The 25,510-nt window shown below is 41.4% G+C and overlaps 1 protein-coding gene across 28 annotated transcripts in view; it reads right to left on the reverse strand.

Moving 5' to 3' along the window:
* ST3GAL6 (ST3 beta-galactoside alpha-2,3-sialyltransferase 6) overlaps positions 1–25,510 on the reverse strand; it is a 120,757-nt gene that overhangs the window by 50,956 nt on the left and 44,291 nt on the right. For 18 of the 28 annotated variants that reach the window (XR_010318691.1, XR_010318692.1, XR_010318693.1 and 15 more), the window contains 6 exons: positions 19,049–19,150; positions 13,825–13,924; positions 13,270–13,347; positions 9,691–9,794; positions 8,057–8,120; positions 3,560–3,688 (listed from right to left, as the gene is read on the reverse strand). Coding sequence is in view for 25 of the 28 variants with exons in the window: in XM_064273056.1 (XP_064129126.1) it covers positions 3,560–3,688; positions 8,057–8,120; positions 9,691–9,794; positions 13,270–13,347; positions 13,825–13,924; positions 19,049–19,150 (577 nt within the window). In the remaining 3 variants the exon portion in view is untranslated. Of the gene's footprint in view, positions 1–3,559; positions 3,689–8,056; positions 8,121–9,690; positions 9,795–13,269; positions 13,348–13,824; positions 13,925–19,048; positions 19,151–23,648; positions 23,833–24,470; positions 24,874–25,510 lie in introns of all 28 variants that reach the window. The other 10 variants (XM_023559028.2, XM_064273070.1, XM_023559041.2 and 7 more) reach the window with 8 other exon arrangements.

The following is a 25,510-nucleotide window of genomic DNA, read 5'->3' on the forward strand; positions in this document are numbered from 1 at the left end:
CTGCCCAACATCTGAACCTAGCAGTTGCTATGAAACAGATCATAACTCCTCTTGCTCTTTACCACACATGACTCAATCTGTTGATGCAGAGTCATAACTTCTCCTCATGTTCAAGATCTCCCCGCTGAAAAGGCTGCAATGTAGAGAAATCCTGCCTGACAGCAGGTTGTCTAGAACACTGATGCAGACCTTGATATCCCTTATTTGTTAGGAGTTTTTTTTTTTTTTTTAAATAAATATGCTGCTAAACTCCTTTTTTTGTAAGTATTCTAGGTCACGCACCTGCCCTGACTGGTTGCCAATCTAACCCAGCTCAGATGGTGCTGACATAATGGATTCTGCTTGAATGAGGCAGCTTTCACAAATTTCTATCCATTTGGCAAGCAACTGACTTGATGCAGGTGTTTCCTTTGAGTGAGATATTTATGTGCAGCTACTATATACCCATTAACAACCCGTGAAATGCAGATGATACAACCTTGCTTGCTGAAAGTGAAGAGGATGTGAGACGGTTACTGATGAAGATCAAAGACCACAGCTGTCATAATAGATTACACCTCAATATAAAACAAAAATCATCACAATTTGACCAATAAGCAACACATCATGATAAATGGAAAAAATATTGAAGTTGTCAAGGATTTCACTTTACTTGGATCCACAATTAACACACGTCGAAGCAGCAGTCAAGAAATCAAATGATGCATTGCATTGGACAAATCTGCTGTAAATGATCTCTTTAAAGTGTTAAAAAGTAAAGATGTCACTTTAAGGACTAAAGTATGCCTGACCCAAGCCATGGTGTTTTCAATCACCTCAAATGCATATGAAAGCTGGAAAGTGACTAAGAAAGATGGAATAAGAATTGATGTCTTTGAATTATGGTGTTGGTGAAGAATATTGAACATACTATGGACTGCCAGAAGAACGAACAAATCTGTCTTGGAAGAAGTATAGCCAGAATGCTCATTAGAAGCGAGGATGATGAGACTTCGTCTTACATACTTTGGACATGCTATTAGAAGGGATCAGTCCCTGGAGAAGGACATTATGCTTGGTAGAGTAGAGGGTCAGAAGAAAAGAGGAAGACCCTCAACAAGATGGAGGGACACAGTAGCTGCAACAATGGGCTCAAGCATAACAGCAATTGTGAGGATGGTGCAGGACCAGGTAATGTTTTGTTATATTGCACGTAGGGTCGTTATGAGTTGGAACCAACTCAATGGCAACTAACAACAACAACAACACTATATAACCGAGCTGACTTGATAGCAACTAACAACAACAACTATATAACCATCCATGCAGTACTAAAATGATCTTCTAAAATCTGGCATGCTTTCGGAATGCCGTTGGTGGTTGGAGCCAGCAGCTTGTCTGTACATTATTTTTGCTCCTTCTGGCTGTGGAAGAATAAGGAGAGAGGAGCAAGTCCCAGGATGAGGGAGCAGGCCAGTGTTCAGAGCTACATGAACAGTCAGGGGCCCCCAAGAAGGGCTAGGGCCTTGGAATGTGGGCATATTTTAAGTATTCCTCGAGTTGGGGTTAACTCAACGGCAACGGGTTTGGTTTTTGATTTTCTTTGATGGAACTTCCTTAAAATACCCTCATCATTTAATGAAGTTTATTAAACATGGCAGCCGAGAATAGGAGAGGAACCAGAGTCCAGGAGAAATCAATAGCAGCAGCCTATAGAGAGGATTGCAAAGGAGCTAGAGTTGCCCAAGGAAGGAGCCTGAGAGAAGACAGGCAGCAGTTGGGGTGGATTTGTCCCCTCAGGTTTCTCAAAACACTTTTGAAGCCTCTGGGGTTTACAATAACTTTATCCAAGGAATTTGGTCTTTGTCTTCAGTTCCTGAGAGATATACCAAAACAAACAAATTAACTAACCCACTGCTGTCGAGTTGATTCCAACTCAGAGCAACCCTATAGGACAGAGGAGTAGAAGGGCCCCATAGGATTTCCAAGGAGTGGCTGGAGGATTCGAATTGCTGATCTTTTGGTTAGCAGCCTGAGTTCTTAACCACTGTACCACCAGGGCTCCTCCTGAGAGAGAATCCCACCAAAAATACCCTTGGAATTTAAGTATCTTCAGTAAGGGCTCCAGACCACACCTAACTAACAGGTTATGCCAGCAAGGTGATAAAGTAACTCTGGGGTTGGGGCTGGCCAGGCCAGAAAGACCCACCTCATGATTACTTCATGATATTGCCTGACTTCAGGAAAGAAGGGCTGGAGTTCACATTACATAATGAGATCCCAATATTAGCTCTGGACACTGCCGCTCCATGGGCTTCTTGGTTGGTGAAAGACATCCATGTACTGGGAGGGCAGCGTGTCCCTTTTTGGGACTTAGAAGCTTCTCACTGGGAACCCTCCCAAACCTCAGCTTATATGTCTCTTTGTATTCTTTTTCCATGAGTTCTGTGAATTATTCCAGGAAATTATCAAACCTGTGGGAGCCAGTAGGTCAGTGAGAGGGGTTGGGAACCTCTGAGTGTATGACTGGTATCCTAAAGGGTTAGAGGGAACCCCTGAATTTGTAGCCAGCAGGTCAGAAGTGAGGGTGTTGTGCGGACTCCCAAACTTGCAGTTAGCATCTGTGTGTGCATTTGGCAGCCTGAAGGACGATGTCCTTTTAACGTGTGAGATCTGACCCAGCTCCCTAGGTTCAGAGAAGTGCTGCATAGTGTTGTAAGGCAGCTGGTGTCAGAAGTGAACAGTGAAGTGGGTAAGTGGGGATTTTATTATATCCTTATAAAGATACCAGACTTCCTTCCTAGAGGATGGAAGGCCTAGGCTATAGTTAATGGTACTAAGGGAAATCTAAGCAGGAATACCTGCTGAAAAGGTGGTGAATCTCCAGGCCTTCCCTACAAAGCCTGCTTTGCCCACAGCTTCTGGCCTCTAGGACTCACAGGGCTTATTCTGAGAGCTGGAATAGAGAGGTAGGGAAGGATGGGGAAGGGTCCATTTCAAGTCAACTGTAATTTTTTAAACTTGCAATGAATTACATAGAACAATAGCAATGTGTAAAATGTTCTTTCAATTTGAGGTCAGTATAGCCTTAAAGATAGAAGCCCTGGTGGTGCAATGGTTAAGAGCTCAGTTGTTAACCAAAAGGTTGGCAGTTCAAACCCACCAGACATTTCATGGGAGAAAGATGTGGCAATCTGCCTCCATAAATATCTACATCCTAGGAAACTCTGTGAGAGCAGTTCTGCTCTGTCACAATGGGTCACTATGAGTCAGACTCGACTCAACAACACACAAGATCAACTATATACCCTTAAAGAGTAGAAAGGGTCTGTTTCCTATAAACCAGATAACAGTATATTAAGAGCAGCTGATGCAAAAAGATTCATGGGGTGAGTTGATAAAATAGAAATTCCAACTAATGCTAATCCCAAAAGGAAGCCATTTCCTTTCTTTACCCTGGGTGCAGGACCGGATATGGACACTATTTAGCCTTTTACGTCCTTTCTATAGCCCTCTCTACCTTCCTCTGCCCATTGGCCACCTTAGCCCCTATTCTGGGTAACTACCCTACCAGTCCTACCTTGACATGTGTCTATCCGGTTCATCTCTTCCATCATTTCCCCCATTCTCGTTAGCAATGATCCAGCTCAGCTCCATCAGACTCTTCTGCGAAAGACTACCAGTCCCCAGTTCTCCAGAGTTATCTGCTCTTTTGGAAGATCAAATCACTCTAATTGATGGAGGTTTAAACCAAACCATGGGTACCTTACATTAGTGAGCTTGCCAGATCTTCTCAAGCCCTAAGGCAGGTATTGATGATACTACACCCTCTCCTCACTTATCAACATGGTTAGGTTCCAAAGACCAGGTTGTTATGCAAAAATCATGTTATACAAAAATGAAGGATGATCACATATCACAAAATGGAGAATGACTACATCATTACATAGTTTCCAAATTACATCATTACATAGCTGCCAAATTACATTATTACATAACTGCTAATTTACATCATGTAACTTCAAACCACTGAGAATCAGGGCCCAGCGAAGTTAACCCCTAACATTAATTATCAGAGCCAGCGTTACTCTGCCTTGCACCTCAGCATTTGTTACTGCCATACGTATGTCGTTAATGCTTAAATTAGTCAGATAGTAGATTTTTTACTGTTGTTGTAAATGTCAAATGTTGGATAAAGAGATACCAGTGAGCGAGGAGAAGGTATACGCTGAAAGCTTACGGAGGTCAAATAATTTGCCCAAAGTCAGGCAGCCAACAAGAAATGCAGTTGGGTCTAGATCTCTCTCACTCCAGACCTTTTAAAGAATAAAATTTAGTGGTTGGTAAGCAACTTTAGAAAAAGACTCCCTCTGCTTCAGAATTACTTTACTAATATTACTAAAAAGATGATAGAAATAAGACCAATAGGCCTCAATAGCTTCCACATATTGATCTTTCACAAGAGAAGCCATGGTTGGTGCTAAAGTTGTGAAGCACTGAACTAGGTTCTCATACAACAGACTTACATAACTAACTTCAGAATCCTGGAAGTTACCAGACACAGAAACAACCGGTGGTGACAAAGGAAATGATGGAGAATACTCATACAGAGAGTTGTCCCCCAGTAAAAAAAAAAAAAAAGAAAAAAAGAAAAAAAAATTTTTTTTTTAATCATGCTGCTTAGTCCCTTAAAATAGGACCCATTTTTTTTTAAGGTGGGCACACAGCCATTTGGAATAAAAGCTACATTTTCCAGTCCACCTTCCAGCAAGGTGTGCCCTGGCTGAGTTCCAGCCAATGGGATGTATCGGTGGTTGCTAGGAAATGTTTAACAACTGGGTCTGAGTGGACAGGGGTTGGGGGAGCCCTGGTTCATAGTGTTTGCCAATTTCCATGGTATAAATACTGCCACCATGGCTATTTCAAGCCACATTTATGGCCTTGAACAAAGAGCTGGGAAGAGCTACTGCTCTCGCAAGTTGGCACAAACACACTCGAGTACATAACTAGATATAATGGATGTACCATATGGGATTTCTGGGAACGTCCTTAAAGAAGAAGGCAAGTCTTAAGCGGTGGGGACCCTTCTCCCCTTCTTCCTCTCTGCTGGCAGAAAAGTAGATGTGATTGTTGGAACTCAAGCAAACACGATGGACGATAATGAGGAAGCCACGTAATGAGGAATGGCAGAGTTGCAACAAAGAAGCAGCCTTGGTACCTATGATCACAGCACCATTGTGCCAGCATGGGTATGTTCGCCTGCAGACTTCATTTACGGGATGTCTATGAAAAAGAGGAAAACTTCTGTCTTGTAAAAGCAACTAAGATTTTGAGTTTTCCTCCTCACAGCAGAATCCATCCCAACTGATGGTAACACTCATGCCAAACAAGATATCTGAACAAAACTAGGACTTAAATCTGGTAGAATCTTAAAGGATTCAGGTTGGAAGCAAGAGAAAATGCCTGAACCTTTCTGGAAAGGACAAAGAGGACAGAAGAAGAATAAAAGGTAGGGAGAAGATGAATGGCCCAAAATATGTCAATTATCTTCCAGAATACAGGTGAGGAAAGAATAAGCAGAGAACTAGGCCAGCAGCTAGGTAAACATCAGTGAAAACCCCCAAAACCCACTGCCGTCGAGTCGATTCCGACTTATCAGTGAAGAGAGCAGCAAAAGGGAGAAAGGGACTTGAAGGGTTGGGCTGGCTGCTCTCTATGTCAGTCCCTTCCCTCTGACCTCCAGGCCCATGACAAAGTAGTTAGCCTAGATCCTTGTACATGGGGGCAGCTCCCAAATCCACGACCAGGGCTCAGGGAGGACTCTCCTGCCAAGGGTAGTCCAAATGCTCTGCTTGAAAAAGAAAGATCATTTCCAGACCTTTCTCTTCCAGTGCATTTTTCCCAGGCCAAGAGAACAAATGGGAGACACATAAGGTCACTTGGAAGAAAAACTGAGTTGACTCAGGAGCCGCAATAAGGCATTTTAGCATATTCTGCCTTTCTGAAGTTTATTTCAAATGCATTGTTCAGGCGTAGGCTGGCCTCTTCTTTGTGTTGTACAGTGGGTACCCAGCAAACATAGACTAACTTACTTAGAATATAGATAAAGTTAAACTTTCCATACGAACCCCTCCCAAAAGTTGAACGCTATTCAAATAGAAGATAATAGTGACGTAAGTACATATCAGCATACCGAAAAAGCAAACCCATTGCTGTCTAGTCGACTCCAGCAACCCTAAAAGACAAAGTAGAACTGCCCCATAGGGTTTCCAAGGAGTGGCTGGTGGATTTGAACTGCTGACTTTTGGTTAGCAGGCAATCTGTTAACCACTGTGCCAACAGGGCTATAAGTACACATTCTTATCTAATACCCTTTCTGAAGTCTCTCGGCAACAGGTTTGAAATTCAGCAATGCTGATTGGCCATCTGTGATGTTATTAAACTTACACATCGCAGCACTCACTTTGCGGGGACCCTACAAAGAAAATTTCATTCACTCTATAGCTATAGGGTCTCTGATTTATATTTACTCTACATCAGTCTCTTTTTACCTTCAGATTAAAGGACTCTTGTGTGGTCAGCATGATTTTCAAGCCTCCCTCACCAGCCACCCCCTACGCCTCCCCCAATACAGGTGATGCTAAGAACTGTCCTAGATTGATGGTGCGGGATGGCGACACTCTAAGCGGGAAAGGATAGGGAACAGCAAGTCTAAGTCAGCAAGAAGAGAGGAAACAGCCTGGCCAAGGCACATACAGATGGATGAACACCTACGAGGAAGGGTTATAGAGGTAAATAAAGCACAGTCTAGTTCTAAGATAAAAGCTAGGCAAAAGGAAACTTCTAGCAAAATATATTCAACAATCCCAACAGTAGCTCACATTTACAGGGTCAAGAATCTTTATAAATACTTGCAGATACTTGCTGCAAGTACCAGCTGTAACAAATTGCAGATGTTTGCCCAGCCTCGATTTTGCCATGTGTAAGACTGAGATCAACGAGCATACCTTGCAGGGAGGTTGTAAAAATGAGAGAAAACTGAGGTAAAACACATATGGTAAATGTCTGCATACAACAATACTCTGTGAATGAGAGCCCTACAAACTTTTAAGTTAGAAAAAATATATGGTCGCTGTGGATATATAATCAAAATAGGAATTGATTAGGTTGATGGCATAGTTCTAAATTATAATGATGAATCAACATACCATTACAGAGTTTGTACTTCAAAAAGCTGGGTTCCAGACAAAGAAATGGGATAAAATTCAGACAAAATCTTTGACACTTTTCCTCTGGCTCCATTCTGTAAACTCTATCTCCGCTTTCTCACTTCTGTCCACAACCGCTACCTTCCATACCCACCAGATAGCACCTCTGTTGCACTGGGCAAGAGGGGAAATTCTGCTATTTTCTTTTTTAATGGAGACCTGAAGTGTGTAGACTACCCACATCATCCCGTTGGACCGCTGGCCAAATTCTAAAGGGTAGCTTAAACTTCGTGAAATAAGGACCCAAGAAGTCTACCTTTGACAGTTCAATTCCTCAGGGGGTTAACTCGACACCAAAATTTTCTAAACACTAAATTACCTTTGTAGTCAGAAAATTTGTATCTAAGCAAGCTGCTGCTTCCCTCAAATCTAAAATAACATGAAGAGAGCTGCCTCAGAAAAGCAACATTCAACGTCCTTAACAAGTGAAGCAGAAAGGATCCTCATGAGTAGTTTAGAGGTATGGGAAACGGCCCTTGAAGAGAGGCTGTGAGCTGATTAATGGGAGTGGGGGTAATTAAACTGTAATGATAACAACTTAGAAAAGATGAATGTGGGTTAAGAATGGGCTAACTTGGGACCAGCTTTGCTCATCATCAAGGCTTTGCAAACTTTGGAGCCAATTATACTACATTAATTTCTGAGTTCATTTATTTCAAATGTAACAGAAATAACTCCTAGAAGTTTTAGTTATACACAAATGCTATGGGATTTTCCTGGTGAAATACATTTTACATTTCCTGGGGGGCATATTTTGAACCATCTTAGCTAAAGGTAAAAGTCAGACAGAAGCAAGGAAATAGACTCACTTGTCAAACTCATCAAAGAGATCACAACTCTGCAGTTTTGAAAGAGCAACTCGAAAATATTCCCCTAGAAGACAAATGGAGCATTATGAATAAAACGCTAATCATGGATTTTGAGACACATAGCAAGCCATCTTGCCCTCCTCCCCACCTCCATTTCCAACTGGTATGGCCACACTGAATATACTCTGAGGTGAAACATTAATTAACTGTATATCTACAATTAGCCAACACTACCAAAAAGGTATAACTCAAAATGGTGAATTCTCCAAGAACGCTTTCCAAAAATGCTAGGAAAATGGGATGCTTAATCTGAAAACAATCTTAGAAAAGTAAGCCCAAAGTTAGCAATATCGGATGGTTCTGAAGCTGATATGTTAGTCAGAAATCAATATTCCATGAGTTTAAACTTCTTAAACTACCAAATTTTCTGTCAAATATTTTCAAAATGAAAAAACAAAAACTGATTAATTGAACAAACAAATTCTAATTCAGAATATTGTGCACCTGTCACCTCTTGGGTTTTCAAGGTCTCTCTAAAATCGAGACTGGAAAGCGGTGTAAGGCCAATCTGCTGTTAACCAGCAGAGGCAAAAGTGTTTTGTGATTACAGATGGAGTTACTCTCTCTAAATTTAGCAAAACTAAAATATGCATTGTTTGAATTAAGACAGATCAAGGATCTAGAAGTTGCTGATGAAATAAAACTAACAGGTATGAAGGTGAAATGGGGAGAGAGTGAGGAAGTTAACCCAGAGGGTTATCCTGTTAATTCTAAATAAAAAAAAAAAGTAAGTCATGAGAGTTCATTTACATCAACAGTGGCAGAACAAAAGTAAAAAGCAGTTTCTCAATAAAAAAAATTTACTGTTTTTATTCTTTTATTTCACACTGCTTCAAAAGGGGTGGGGATTTACTTTTGTGTGTGTGTGAAAATATACATAACAAAACATACAGCCATGCAACATTTTCTAGACGTGCCGTTCAGTCACACTGCTTACATTCTCCACATTGTGTTACCATTCTCCGTCTCTACCCATACTGTCTTGCCACCATTGACTTAGACTCTCTGTCCCCCAAACTTCTCCTCTGTATTTTAGAATTACTGTTGTCAATCTGATTTCTTATAGATAATTCTTTGAAAGAGTACACTGCTCAAGGCGACCATTCTTTACTAGTTGAAAGAAACTGTTGTTTAAAGATGACTTTATGAGATAGTTTCAGTTCAAGGCTTAAAGATCATCTCAAGGCAATAGGTTTGGGGTTCCTCCAGTCCCAATGGGTCTGTAAGTCTGGTTTCTTTAAGCATTTAAAATCCTGTGCTATAATTTTTCTCTTTTTGATCAGGGTCCACCTACTGGGTCCTTGATCAAAACATTCAGTAGGGTAGCTGGGCACTATCCTGCTCTTCTGGTTGCATGGCAAAGGACATCGTAGTTCCTGGAGGTATTCAGACCTACAGTCCATTTCCTGGGTTGGAAATTCACTTTCTGAAAATTAATCCCCCTCATCCCACCACAAAATCATACCCTTCAGGGATCATTATGAAGCAGAAAAATTAAAAGGCCTTAACAATAATATAAATGTGCACTGCTCCTCAAACACCACTCAAATTTAGTATAGAATAGCACTACTGACCTGATGTTTTTATCCCATAGGGCAAATCAAACTTATCGCTACCATACAAGGAAGCAATCTTTTTAAAGTCCGATGCACACAGAAAAGGATGAAACTGATGATACCTGGAAGGAAAGGATAAAGAATTATTTGCCAAATGCCTGTAACATGTTCAGGCTTTTAAAATCACAATTGAAAGTCACTGCAGCATAGGATCCATACTGCTATACTGACCATATATAACTGTATAATTATTTTTGAAATTCTTTAAAAGTTGTTCTAAATAGTATTCGAATATGAAATACAGCGGATATGGAATGGAACTATACAGCCAGAATAGAAAAACTTCCAGGTACTGGAACTGAAATTAAGTTACAGCTTGGAGGTGAAAATAAAATTTAAATTTAAAAACAATAAAACCTCAGATGATAAAATGATAGCCATATATAGGAAGAAACAAAGGAAGTAATACGGAAAAATAAAAGTTGATGCTAAGCCACTTCCAAATTAAAAAGTACCCATGTATCAAAGTGTATTAGCTGTAGAAATGAAAATACATTAAAAGTTAGATGCAGGTAGGACTAAATTATTTTGTTAGATTAAGACTTACTGAAGAAATTTACTGGATCCATTGACACTGGGGAACCCCCCAATCCAATGCCCAGAAATAATGTTTAAATAAATTTTAAACAAAGCCATTGTTGAACTACAGTTTAGCTCAATTAATAAAGAATGTTTGCCTCCAGCATAGCGCTCGTGCAAAGAATTATCTTTATGGGTGTAAACTGACAACCAAACCCAAAACCCACTGCCATCAAGTTGATTCTGACTCATAGCAATTCTATAGGACAGAGCAGCACTGCCCTGTAGGGTTTCTAAGGTAAGCTTTGTGGAAGCAGACAGCCACATCTTTCTCCTGCGGAGTGCCTGGTGGGTTTGAGTCACCAACCTTTTGCATAGCAGCCAAGTGTTCAATTGCTGCGCCACCAGAGCTCCTTTGGTTGTGTATATTGCCACCAAAAATAAAATAAAAAGATATACTGAAGAACAAAAACTACACTACAGGCATTTATCTTTTTACTGCCTGCCCTGCCCTACCCTCAGGCCCGGAAAATAAGAGAGCTGGGTAACAGCAGGAATAGCCTCTTGTTTTTTCCCACTTTCAGCACGTAACACAGAGCAGGCAGCCCATACATATTTAACAAATGATTCAATGTATTTCAACTCCAAATCTCTACAAGGCCATTATGAAGTTAAAAAAAAAAAAAAAGTTTTTATCATTATTAAAGGAATACGCCTTAAAGTTCATCTTAAAAGGCTATTTTCAGCCACCCAAAGAACTGCTTGCTGTTCACACGCTGCCAGGCAAACGGAACTAATTCTCACTTCAGCCCCAAACGTGGCCTGCCCTTCCTGCCTCTGAAGAAGACCCAGATCAGCTTTGCACTTCCTTAGCCTAAAAGCTACAATGAGACCAGAGTGCCCCTGGGGGTTTCTGAGGCTGCATGGCAAAATGGAAATAAAAAGCGGTAGAACAGGAGTGAAACAGCTGCAGCGTTGGCCTGGCTTTGCAACTCAGGAGCCACGTGCACTCGGGCAAGTCATAGTTGCTTAATATCTCCAGAGCTGAGTTGAGAACTCACCTCCTTCTGACTAAGGAAGGGACTTGAGAGCCCGGCCCTGCCTGCCTGAGATATCATGTATGACCCAGTTTCAGCTGTGGCTGACAGTGACAGCAGCCTCAGGGTCCAGTCAACCTACAAGGGTCATTTCTAGATCACGGTTGATTCCTAAGTCCATGGGGAAGAGAAAGTAGCACGTCGGCTGCCTTAAGAACACTTAAGATCTTCCTCATCTCCCCTGGAGGGTTTGAACCATGGCTGACTTTGCACCCCAAGGGCAAGACAATAAAGGGCTCTATTGTTTGGAGTTGGCAGGGATAAAAATGATGGCGATTAATACTATGACTAACACCCATTGCCAGTCAGACCTTGTGCTACGTGACTTACATTTTAGTTCTAAATGAAATAATTGTTTAAAATTTTGCACCATGCCGCACGCATAGTAGGTGCTCAATAAGTATCAGTTCCTATCTGTAATAATTATTATATTACATTGTATTATAATACACTGTATCACATTACACTGTGTTGCATTTCTGCTTGTTGCTACTCTTAGACAAGCCTGGAAAAGTAAGCTAGGTGTATTCTTCAATTTAGATGAAGAAACTGAAGCTTTAAGAAGTGAAGTAACTTGTCTAGGATTACTAACCCACAAGTGACAAACTTAAATCCACAATTAGGCCCAACTCTAAAGCAGGTGTCCTCTTCACAATACTACAGATGACACCTCCAGTGTGGCAAAGTGAACTTCTCCTGACTACTTACTGGCTCTCCTGTATTTCTGAGCACGTGACCTCAGCACCTTAACCTTTTGGGTTTTCTCAGAAAGGCAAAAATATTTCTTTTGCTAAAGTTGAAGAGGACCTTAATTCAACTTGCAGAACAGCATTTTAAACCTGCGGTCTGCAACTCATAGGTGCCTCATAAAATCAGTTTTGTGAGTTACGATCAGCAGACCTTAAAAAAGCGCATAGAACAGAAAATGACGCATCTGGAATAGTAAGCGTAAAAATTATTATTTTCTTCTTACTATAAATACACATGTGTCCTAGGTCCTCACGTAAGATGTGTTTCTTAGCATGGGTCATATGGTCAAAAAAGTTTAAAAACACTCTTCTGTTTTTGCAAGTGTTCTTAACTTGACACATACCCATGGGTAGGCTACAAGTGGCCGTGAAATACCTGTAATCACATGTAAAAATGTTTTATATATCTGCAGTTTTCCAGAGAGTGGACTGTTTTTAAAGGACTCCAACTCCAAAACATTAAGAACCAGTAATAGAATGGTGCAATAATGTAATAAAAGAGAATATGAATTCTTGATCCTTCGTGGATAAAACACTGAAAAGCTTGTGCCTGTTTTTTTTACAATTAAACATGCCCAGACCAGACCCTCACTTATTTCTATTTATCCAGAAGCACCTTGACCAACAGTCTGTCAAAGTCGAGGTGACAAGAGGAAAATGACATCTGTAGATGAGAGAGTAAATTCTTTACAAGTCCTGAGACCATAATGGACACTGTCGGTGCCTTTGGGCAGGCTAATCATTACTTGCCTTCTATGAATTTCAGTGAAAGTCGGGGAAATTTTCTAACCCTAGTGTCTAACTTAGAGGCAAGGGAGAAGAAGCTACAAAATTAAAGCGTAAAATAACACAGGAATAAGAAGGAAAATAAAACTCCAAAGAACAGTTCCCTTTTTTATGATCAGACACAAACAGATCTCTTGAATTTCACCTGTGTGAAAAGAACACCGGTTTGATTGAGTTCTTCAAAGCCTTTTCTTTAAATATATGCAGGGCTCTGACTAAAACCACAAAAAGAGACAGGATATTCAAGTTCTTCCTTAAATACAGTACTTTATGCTGCTAAGATTTGTATGAAAAAGGTAAACAAGTGTGGAAAATGGCTACAAGACAAATTTTGAACATTCATACATCACAGTTTCTTATATATATACTTTTTTTTTTTTTTTTACCTCAAGAGAGAGGCAAAAGCTGGCTTTGATAAACAAGGCTGGATCTTATTCCTCCGTTTCATTTCCACAGGTGGTACCCTATAAGACAAAAATAGCATCAGTCAGAAACCAGAACTGGGTAGCGCACCTGAAGGGAAACAAATGCCCTGACAATGGATTCTGCCTCCAGTGAGCAGCTTCACAGTCAGGGAATAAAAATCTGTCATCAGCCCCTGAAATTTGACAGTACTTTTTTCAAATCCTACACACACTTTAGGTTTTATGGTTGTGAGGCAAGGGAAAAGGCTGAGGTGACTAGTGAACCAGAAGTGATTCGAAGAACAGTGAGGAGAACACTCTGAGGTTAGGCTAGGGTGTCGTTTATTATTTTTTAAACTGTTAGAGATACAATCTTCAGGATACTGGAATGGTAAAACCTCAATTTATAACTGAAAGCCAGAAAAGGTAAAATGTTACAATGTTTCAGGATTTTTTAGGGGTTCCTCTAATATCGTATTTTATGGGTGTGGAAGATGACGTGGGGAGTTATTTTTAAATAACACAAACAAAACTTACCAATAGACATTTGTTCCCCATAAGATACAGTGCAGCACATAGTAGAGGAAGACAGCACTCAGGAATATGGCCACAAGGTACCCTCTCATGGCTGGCCCACCTGAAACACAAAGAATGAAATGATGCACAGACTAGTACAAAAGAGAGGCAAGGTTGGTGCACAGATGAACTGTATACAGTGGCTCAAACCTAAGGATTAGCTGTCAGCTGTGAAAGCAGTCTAACTGCTGTGAAAGCAGTCACCACCTCTACAGGCCACCATTATAAATTAGTTAGAAGTGAAGGCTATGTCACTTGAAAGAAAATAAACAAGTGAGTTAATGAGCAAAGGTCAGTTTACACATACTTCTAATTTCGTATACAGAATCCCTGCGAAGAGTCACACTGGTCGGATACCAGAGGACATGATTCACAGGCCAGCTCCACTTAATTCCTGCCTTTGGGGAATCTTGGGTACATCAAAAGACCTCTTTTGGCCTGAGTATCCTTTTGTGTTTAAAAGCAAGAGCACACAACCTACTTCATTGGGTGTTAGAAAGATTAACCGAAATGATGGAAGTCTGGCACAGCGTGTGCAAAAAATATAGGCTGAATAAGCTTGTGTATTTTATTTTCTGTTATTACATATTTTGTTTTTGGTTTTTTTTTTAACCTAAAGCCAGTTGTACTTTTTTTCCTACACAGTAAAATGCTTGGGTTTTGATGCCGAAGTTAGGCATCAAAAAAAAAAAAAAACCATTGCCATCAAGCTGATTCGACTCATAGCAACCCTACAGGGCAGAGTAGAACTTTCCTGTAGGGTTTCTTAGGCTGTAATCCTTATGGGAGCAGATTGCCAGGTCTTTTCTCCTGTGGAGTGGCTGGTGAGCTAAAACTGTTGACCTTTCAGTTAGGAGATGAGCACTTAACCATTGTGCCACCAGAGCTCCTTAGGATAAATATAAAGGACTCTAAAAACACAGTGGCGTTATTTCTATACCCTGTGAATCCTTTGAAAGACATTGTAATTAGGCCTTTTCTGGTCTATAAGCTGACAGTCTCAGACATCAGCAGTGTTCAGCAGCTCTGGGAATCCCAGGTCAGTTTTGTGCCAAGTCAGTTTTAGAAACTGCTGATACCATGTTTGAGACTGTCCTAGAAGGCAGTTTGTCATGGGCCAAAACAGTTACGAAGCAACCTGCTAAATACTTAAGGTAAATTCCACTAAAAATTAACATCATCCATGCAAACAACACCCAGCGAGGATGTAACTTACCCAGGGCAGCATTTTTTTTTTTTTTAATATATTTATACCTCAGCTAAGACAGTGTATGAAGGGCTAGAGAAAGAACTCAGTGTTACAATTCAATTTGCTTGTCTATCCCCCGAACATATTCTTGGAGAAATTTACGTAAGGCAGTTCCCGGATTACAAATGAGTTCCATTCCTAAATCTGTCTTTAAGTCAAATTTGTACATACATCGGAACAGTTAGGTATGGTTCATATCTAACATCAGTTAGTCAAATGCTTGTCTTAGTATATAGTACATGTGTACCTTTCTATGCATAAAAAATTAAAGTAACACCTTCAGATACACTAAAAGGTCTTTATATAATAATACAGCAATTATAATAATAATGTTTTGGTGCCAGCCACAAAATAGCATCTATTTGTTATTTAGGAACCATTGTATGTACCTTGAATTTTTAATATAATAGGCTTTACAGAGATGGTTCGTAACTAACAGGTTGTACGGTAAATCAGACATTAGTAACCTGGGGACTGCCTGAATTATTTTACAGATCAAGAAGTGTGCGTCAGTGAGATTTTTGTTATTGTTTTGTTGTTTTTCATTGACTAATATGTGGCTTAGCTGAAAACAAAGAAGCGTGAGAGAACGTTCTTTTCCCTTCAAAAAGTAAAATGAACCCACTCTTGAAGAGCCAATTTATACACCACCTGAGACAAACTCAGGAAGCTTATCCACTGTCTTGTATTTCATCGGCAATCCAAAGCTTCCATATTCAAGTTGCAAAGTACACTGGGTCAGCCAGAATATCTTTGTGATAAACATGCAGAGTTTCTCTGCTTGGTCACAGGAAAAAGTTTCCACAAATAAACAAATTTCTCTAATTAATTCTATAAATGGAATGACCATGCAGGCGTTGAGCAAAAGCCTTCAAAGGAAAACCCCTGGGGCACCAACTTTTAAAAATCATGTTGTCAATGGAATACCATGCAACGAGAAAAAACAAGGATAAATCCGCAAACCACAACATGGAGGAATCTAGAAGGCATTATGCTGAGTGAAATTAGCCAGTAGCAAATGGATGAATATTGTATGAGACCACTATTATAAGAACTCAAGGAAAGGTTTAAACACAGAAGAAAATATTATTTGTTGGTTATGAGGGTGGGGAGGGAGGAAGGGGTATTCACTAACTAGATAGTAGACAAGAATTATCTTAGGTAACAGGAAGGACAACATACAATAAGGGGATGTCAGCACAAATGGACTAAACCAAAAGCTAAGACGTTTTCCTGGATACAACAAAACACTTTGAGGGACAAAATAGCAGGGGCAGGGGTCTGGGGACTGTGGTTTCAGGGGACTTCTAGGTAAACTGGCACAACAAAGTTTATTAAGAAAATGTTCTGCATCCCACTTTGGTGAGTGGCGTCTGGGGTCTTAAAACTAGCGAGCGGCCATCTAAGATGCATCAATTGGTCCCAACCCACCTGGAACAAGGAATAATGAAGGAAACCAAAGATACAAGGAATATATGAGCCCAACAGACAGAAAGGGCCATATAAACCAGAGACTCCATCAGCCTGAGATCAGAAGAACTAGATGGTGCCTGGCTACCACCAATGACCACCCTGACAGAGAACACAACAGACAGTCCCTGACAGAGCAGGAGAAAAGCGGGGTGCAGAATTTAAGTTCATGTAAAAAGACCAGACTTAATTGTCTGACTGAGACTGGAGGGACCCCAAAAGACATGGCCCCTGGACTCTCTATGAGCCCAAAACTAAAACCATCCCCGAAGCTGACTCTTCAGACAAACATTAGACTAGACTATAAGATACAAAATGATACTTGTGAAGAGTATGCTTCTTAATTCAAGTAGATACTTGAGACTAAATGGGCAGCTCCTGTCCAGAGGCAAGATGAGAAGGCAGAAAGGGACAGGAGGGAGTTGAATGGACACGGGAAAACCCAGGTGGAAAGGAGGAGTGTTTTGTTACATTATAGAGAGAGTAACTAGGGTAACAATGGGTGTATAAATTTTTGTATGAGAAACTAACTTGAACTGTAAACTTTCACTTAAACACAGTAAAAAAAAAAAATCATGTTGTTATTGTTGGTTGTCACTGAGTCCATTCCGACTCAAGGCAACCCCATGTGTACAGAGTAGAACTGCTCCATAGGGTTTTCAAGGCTGCGACCTTTTTTGTTTGCATTTTTTTTTTTAATTTTTATTGGGCTTTAAGTGAAAGTTTACAAATCAAGTCAGTCTCTCATACAAAAATTTATATACACCTTGCAATATACTCCTAGTTTCTCTCCCCCCAATGAGACAGCACACTCCTTCTCTCCACCCTCTATTTTCATGTCCATTCAGCCAGCTTCTGACCCCCTCTATCTTCTCATCTCCCCTGCAGACAGGAGCTGCCCGCATAGTCTCATGTGTCTACTTGATTCAAGAAAGGGCTGTGACCTTTTGAAAGCAGATCTTTAATGGCTTTACTTGTGAGGAACTTCTGGGTGCGTTCAAACCACCAACTTTTCAGCTAGTAGTCAAGTGTTTAACATTTTGTGCCTGCAAAACAGCTTCAAATACCAAAACAAACAAATGTCAAGATCTTAACATTAAACATAACAGACACCAGTTTCTTGACTATTAGCCAAAAAACAAAACAAAACAAAACAAAACAAAACAAAACAAAACAAACCTGTTGCTATTGAGTGGATTCTGACTCCTAGCGAACCCATACGACAGAGTAGAACTGCCCCATAGGGTTTCCAAGGAGTGGCCGGCTGGCTGGTTAATTTGGACTGCTGACCTTTTGGTTAGCAGCCAAACGTTTAACCACTGCACCACAAGGGCTCCTTTTGACTATAACCCGTTGCCATCAAGTCAATTTCGACTCATGGTGACCCTATAGGACAAAGTAGAACTGCCCTATAGAGGTTCCGAGGAGTGCCTGGTGGATTCGAACTGCCAAGCTTTTGGTTAGCAGCCGTAGCTCTTAACCACTACACCAGACTATAGCTGCTCTTAAAACCAGGATCCCTAAAACATCCTTTACAAAGCTTAAGACACACAACAATTATTCATTTAAAGTACGGGGAGAGAGCAGTGAAGGAGAACAGGACTCACTGGTGGAGATCAAATGTTCATTTATTTTTGAATTACTAGTATATATGTAACCCAGTATGAGTAAGCTACTTATGCCAAAGTGAGCTCAACCTCTGGCAAAAATAGACTCTGGGCTGACCGTTTTTCCTTAAAGTCCCTAAAAAGCTTGTATATGCATCACTTCGTTTAAGGCTCACAACAAGCGCGTTAAATGGGTGCAAAGGTCTTATTCTTCTTCTTTTGATAAATAAGAGAACTGAAGATTTCTGACTCGCCCGAGGTCACAAACTTTGGGTTAACCATTTCTTTCTCAGATCTCTATTCCTGGCAACATCCTGCCTCTTAAGATAAAAGGCATGAGGGGAACACCAAAGAGAGAGTCTAATCTGAAATTTCCCCTCGGTGCTCCTTTGGAGTTTAGAGTTCCGGAAAGGGGAGGTAGCTCTAGGGCAGTATGTCCCATAGTGACTCAGCAGGTCCAAGGATGAGAATCAGCTGGAGGCTGGTTAGCCAGCATATTCCTGAGCCCGTTTGACCTGAATCCCTTGGGCTTACGAAGGTACATATTAAACAAGTGCTATTTTTTTTATATTCTAGGGATGCGAGTCCCTGGGTGGTGCAAAAGCAAAGGGCTCAGCTGCTAACCTGCTAACCGAATGGTTGGCAGTTCAAGTCTACCCAGGAGTGCCTCAGAAGAAAGGCGTAGCAATCTACTTCCAGAAACATCAGCCACTGAAAACCTTATGAAGCACAATTCTACCCTGACATACGCAGGGTTGCCATGAGTTGGAACCAACTTCGTGACAACTGGTGGTATTCCAGGGGTACTCAATAAGACCGTAGAGGAAAAAAAAAAAAAAAGGATTTACTGAATACTGACCATAACAGATTCCACAGCAGATATCCTGACTAGACTGCAAGCTCCACGAGAACAGGGATCTCCTCTGTCTTATCACTTCATTTCCACCACTTCTAACAATACCTGTCACAGAGAAGATGCTCAAAGAAGTTGTTGAATGTAGTTATAGATCCCATAACTGGATGCTTTGTGTCAATTTTTTACCCTAAATGCCTGTTGCTGTTGTTGTTGGGTCCTGTTGTGTCAATTTTTGACTGATAGCAACCCCATGTGACAAACAGAACTGCCCCATAAGTTTTCGTAGGCTGTAAATCTTTATAGGAGCAGACTGCCAGTTCTTTTTCCCGTGGAACAGCTGGGTGGGTTCAAACCTGCAAACTTTTGGTTAGCAGCCAAGTGCTTAACTGTTGTGTCACCAGGGCTCCGTCCTAAATGCCTGCCAAACCAAATGCCTACCGACTCATAGTGACCTACAGGACAGAGGAGAACTGCCCCATAGGGTTTCCAAGACTGTAATCTTTACAGGCTGCCCCATCTTTCTCCCACAGAGTGCTGGTAGGTTCAAACCGTCAATCTTTCAGTTCACAGCTGAGCACTTAACCACTGGACCACCAGGGCTCCTCCTAAATGCTTAACACGAGGTAAATGCCCAGTGAATAATGGTTGATTATAATCATCGGAGCCCTGGTAGCACAATGGTTAAGCACTTGGCTGTTAACCGAAAGGTCGGCAGTTCGAATCCAGCAGAGGCTCTGTGGCAGAAAAGAACTGCAAGTCTGCTTTTATAGTGAGTAGAGCCTAGGAAGCCCTGTGGGGCAGTTCTACTCTGTCCTGTAGGGTCTCTACGAGTCTAATCTACTTGAAGGCACACAGAAACAATATAATCATTAACATGTATGAATGCTTGTTGTTGTTTGTTAAGCTGCTGCTGAGTCAGCCCCTGACTCATGGTGACCCCATGCAAAACTGAACAAAATACTGCCCAATTTCCATGGGCTTTCCTGTTCTGCACCATCCCCATGATTGCTTACAGATCAGACCTTTGTGATCCATAGGGTTTTCGCTGGCTGATTTCCAGGAGCAGATAGATCACTGGGCCTTTCTTTCTAAGTTAGTTGGTCTCAGTCTAGAAGGTCCACTGAAACCTGTTCAGTATCATAGCAACACACAAGCCTCCAATGACAGGCAGGCTGTGGCTGTATGTGAAGTGCACTGGCCAAGAATCAAATCAGGGTTTCCCATAAGAAAGGCAAGAATTCTACCAACGAACCACCACTGCCCTCTATATGGGTACTTAGTACATGCCAAGGCGTGTAATAATAAATAGTTTAGGTACATTATCACATGTCACCCCACAACCACCATGTGAGGTGAACAGTAAATTTACAATCCCTATTTTACAGAGGGGGAAACTGAGGCTCTGAGAGGCACAGCGACTTTCCCAAGCTGGTAGATAAGTAGCAGAACCAGCACTCAAATGCTTATCTATGACCAGAGTAAGGCCTTGTACTGCCTCTCTGCAGTTACGAGCTCTTACAAATGGCCACAGGCCCAGCATCGTGATGGGAGACTGAACATCACCGACTGTTTCTCTTATCAGCCCCACCAGTTCCCTAAGCAGTATCAGTTCTAGAAACTGGGGAACTGGAGAGAAAGTCTGCAGTCTTTGCAATGCAGACTCTGCTGGAATTAAACCCTGTTCCTCCCACCCCCCGTTCCTCCCAAGCATGCCAGCATTGTTTATAATAATAACACCAACCCTATGGGGTGACACTTGGAAAATGGTCAGATCTTTATTTTTAGACTCTTCTAATGTTTTCTTGGAAACCCTGGTGGTGTAGTGGTTAAGAGCCACAGCTGCTAACCAAAAGGTTGGCAGTTCGAATTCGCCAGGTGCTCCTTGGAAACTCTATGGAGCAGTTCTGTTCTGTCCTTTAGGGTCGCTGGAAGTCAAAAGTGAAGCGACGGCAATGGGTTTTTTTTTGGGTTTAATGCTTTCTCAACCTAAAGGGGAAACCCTGGTGGCATGGTGGTTAAGAGCTACAGCTGCTAATCAAAAGTTTGAATCTACCAGGTGTTCCTTGGAAACCGTATGGGGCAGTTCCACTCTGTCCTATAAGGTCGCTATGAGTCAGAATCGACTTGATGACTGTGGGTTTTTTTTTTTTTAAAGCCCAAAGGAGCTTGTTTTTCCACAACCAGCTAGATAGATAAACAGCATTTTCAGCAATAATTCTGGAAATATCTTCTATTCACCAAGTACATCAACTCTGTGGATATGTTACTCAACAAATATCCCTCAACACCAAGAAACACTTTCATTGTTCATTTCTCCAGCATGGGCATAGCCAGCCTGCCTGACCTCTCTGCCCCCACCCCGTTTCCCTTAGCCCTGGGTGCAGATGCTTCCTGTGTAGACTGAGCCCCACCGCAAGCACTGAGACTAATCCTGGCCCAAGGGAAGGGGGCCTGAGGAGCACTCTGCTAGCAGCTCAACGGCTTGCTCAGGTGCCTGCTGGTCCCATGCTGACCTTGGACATCTCATCTACCAGACCAGTGTTCTCACTGGTGAATTATACCCTAGTTTTCCAGTGTCTGCATTCTTCTCTTTCTCAGCTACCTCAGCAGCTCTGCCAAACTTTCAGTTTTCTAGTAACTAGGATCCTAAGCCAAGTCCCCTTATGCTCTCTGCTTCCTCAGTGACATGTCCTGCTCTTCTGCTACTGGATCTCCTCTCATGTGCAGCATGTGACCACTCAATAATAATACCCAATGACTTGTACCTTTGTGAAAATCAGAAAAAGACCCATGGATGCAAATCTTGTGGGCACAAGGCTTGGTGTGGCTGGACTTCAGGCACACCTTTCCCCTTAGCCAGCTGCTCTTGTTCATCCTGGCTCACCTTCATGACCTTACCAGGTGGCCCTGCTGAGAGTCACGTCTGCTGAGCCCTTAAGAAGACACTCTATTCAGATCTCCACCAACCCCCAGCTCTCACTGGCACACACCGAGGCTGTCTGGGATTGACTAGAAGATCTTGCATGTTCTTGCTTCCTCTTTGTATTTACTGCTCAGCTTGGGATCATTCTCTGCAATCACTTGCCCACATGAACAAGTCTAGAAGAACAACAGGCCCTCCAGCTGCCATCGAGTGGATTCTGACTCATGGTAACCCCATGTCCATGTGTATTAGAGTAGAGTTGTGCTCCATAGGGTTTTCAGTGGCTGATTTTTGGACACAGACCATCAGGCCTTTCTTCCCAGGTACCTCTGGATAGACTTAAACCACCAACCTTTTGGTTAACAGCTGAGCATGTTAACTGTTTGCACCTCACAGGGACTCCCCTCCACCTCAAGCCATGTGCTAATGTCTAGAGTTTCTGGTCCAGCCCTGTGTGTCCCTTAGACTTTTAGACCTGACCATGTCCATGTAGCTCAGGCCTTGACAGGAGACACACAGGACACAGCAGTGACAGATGTAAAGGCCTCAGTCCTCTCAACTCATTTTTCTACTCTCTTTTAAGTACGGTTCTCACTGCTAATTGGACGGTCCAAGTGTGTCTGGGTATCCTCATTTACATGCCAAGGACCTCCACCCTTTGAAGGTGATGATCATGTTAATAACAGCACAGTTTACTATGCACTTACTAAATGATTAGCTCTGTCCTAAGCCCTTTTCAGAAACCCTGGTGGCGTACAGCTTAACAGCTACGGCTGTTAACCAAAAGGTCAGCAGTTCGAATTCACCAGACACTCCTTGAAAATTCTGTGGGGGCAGTTCTACTCTGTCCTATAGGGTCACTATGGGTTGTAATCAACTTGACAGCAACAGGTAAGCCCTTTTCACACATGGTGATAAAAACAGGGGTATTAATCACCCCCATGTTAGAGATGTTTAATAAGCAGAGCAGGGGCCGAGATGCAAACCCAGATCTGTGTGATTTCAAGGCCCATCCTTTTAAGTTGTTCATTATGGAAAACACTAATTGCTGTATTTTTAACCATAACATTGTGAACTTATTAACATATGAACTTACTAGTTTTTTATAGTAAAGCAAAAGAATGATAAGCAATAAACATTTTTTTTTTTATTTATTACAAACTTCACATTTAGAAATTTTATAATGTGCAAAGCTGTTCCTTTCACAATTAGAGGTAAATCTTAAGGAATCAGTTGTCTGGATAATAAGGTTTTCTGCTAGAAAGGCCTGAACAATTCTCAACAGGCCATAATTAAAGAAATATAGACTAACACATGCACAATAAAACAACATTCAAAATCACCCCTGAAAAGATTAAATTTAAATATGAAGTTATGAGTATTTGCCACTTTATACAAATTAAGAAAAAGAAAAGCTTTGAAAAATTACTCAGTAAAGCAGTAGAAAAATATAATTCGATTATGCCCACCCTGCGCCCCCCCCAAAAAGGGCAGAGTAAACAACCATTCTTGTAGTTTCAAATTGGGCCAGTTGTGTAAATTCTGGTGGATTTCTAAACGCATAGGTTTTTCTTTCGGCAAAGCAGAAAGGGAACATTTACATTTATCTTTCTCCCCCACCCCGCAATTCTTCTGATATGTAACTAGTTCCTAGACACACACGCACATACACACACACACCCTTCTCTTTTAGTCTTTCAAGAAACACATCGGAGGAAAACCTCAGGACTGCCTCCTGGAGAAGCCGATGCTTTTTCCAGACTTCCTGCTTAGCATACGTGGACAGATCTTTTCACTTAATTAAAGCTAAGGCCTAAGCGCCAAAGCAGCTGGCAATTCCTCCCCTGAAAATTGGGTGTACTCACTGCAAAGAATATAAAAAGGAGAAAAAAGACTTTTCAGCAGGGTTTTGCTTTTTAATAGCAAATAGTAAGACACACTGAAGTCATTCAGCTAACAGCATACTATACCGGATGCTAAAAATAAATGAGCTGGAGTTCCTGTTTTCAAGATCTCTTTCTTTAGACTAGGGTCCATTGCAAAAGCACAAGGACGCCTTTTATATGTCTACTGTTTATTCATATTTTCTCCCGGGCCCATTTCTTTTCCCAGAGTGGAAATTTTCTCTATTTCCTTATATTAAGATCCCACTGATAAGACTGCAGCCTCCAAGGAGTATTCGATACTGTTAACAGATTCATGATTGTAGCTAATTCTTTAAATTGGCTTTATGGCTAATTCTTTAAATTTATTGAGATAAAAATTGTATGCAATAAGTCAATACTTTTAAATGTATAATTTGATGAATTTTCAAAAATGTATACAGTCATGTAACAACCACCAAAATCATGATATCAAATACCACCAACCCAAAAAAGTTCCTTTATTTTCATTTGCAATCAACACCCCTCACTCCCCACCTCTAGCGACCTAATCTGCTTTCTGTTATCATAGTTTTGCTTTTTCTAAAATTTCATATAAATGGAATAAAAAAGTACGTACCTTATCTCTGGCTTCCCATTAGCATAATGCTTTTGAAACATCTGCCCACATGGTTGCGCGTATCAGGAGCCCTGGTGGCACTGTGGTTAAGTACTTGGCTGCTAACCAAAAGGTCGGCAGTTGGAATCCAGCCACTTGCAGGAGAACGATGTAGCAGTCTGCTTCCATAAAGATTTACGGCCTTGGCAACACTATCGGGCAGTTCTACTCTGTCTTATAGAGTCACTATGAGTCAGAATTGACTTGACAGGAACAGGTTTACTCCTCAAAGTGCGGTCCATGGACCAGTAGTTTTGAAACACTTGGGAACTCGTAGTTGTTAGTTGCCGTTGTGTCAGTTCTGACTCAGGCGACCCGGTGTACGCAGAGCAGGACTGCTCCATAGCGTTTTTAAAGCTGTGACCTTTCGAAAACAGATTGTCAGGCATTACTTCTGAGAAGCCTCTGGATGGGTTCGAACCACCAACCTTTCAGCCAATAGTCGATAGCACTTACCGTTTGTGCCATCCAGGGACTGGGAACTCTTTAGAAAAGGAAAATCTTGGTCCCCACCCCTCCCTGTACTGAGTCAGAATCTGCATTTTAACAAGATCCCCAGCGATATGAGTGAGAAGCACTGCAGGAGAAGGTCAGAGGCTTCCAGACATTCCCCCTAGCATACATGGACGGATCTTTCCGCCAAATTAAACCTAAGTCCTAACCGCCAAAGCAGATGGCAAGCCTCCCCTGAACACTGGGTGTGCTCACTGCAAAAACTGTAAAAAGCAGAGAAATGACTTTTTATTTCTCTAGAAGGGATTTAGGGATTATATCCCACTGAGAGGATCAGAGCTTCCCAGAAAACAGTGTTTGAGGGGAACTTGAAGCTTAGCCTAAGTTTCTTGCTGCCTCTTTTAAAAGTCTTCTACTCTTGATCTTTTAAATTTTCCAATCAACAGGATTTGAAAATAAACAAAAACTTTCTCTGAGAATAAGTGTCTGTGAGAAAAATCTCCCTTACCATTCTGGTGAATGTTTGTGTTTTTCTACGTAAATTCCCT

Source organism: Loxodonta africana, chromosome 20 (assembly GCF_030014295.1).
Source record: "Loxodonta africana isolate mLoxAfr1 chromosome 20, mLoxAfr1.hap2, whole genome shotgun sequence".
NCBI lineage: Eukaryota > Metazoa > Chordata > Mammalia > Proboscidea > Elephantidae > Loxodonta > Loxodonta africana.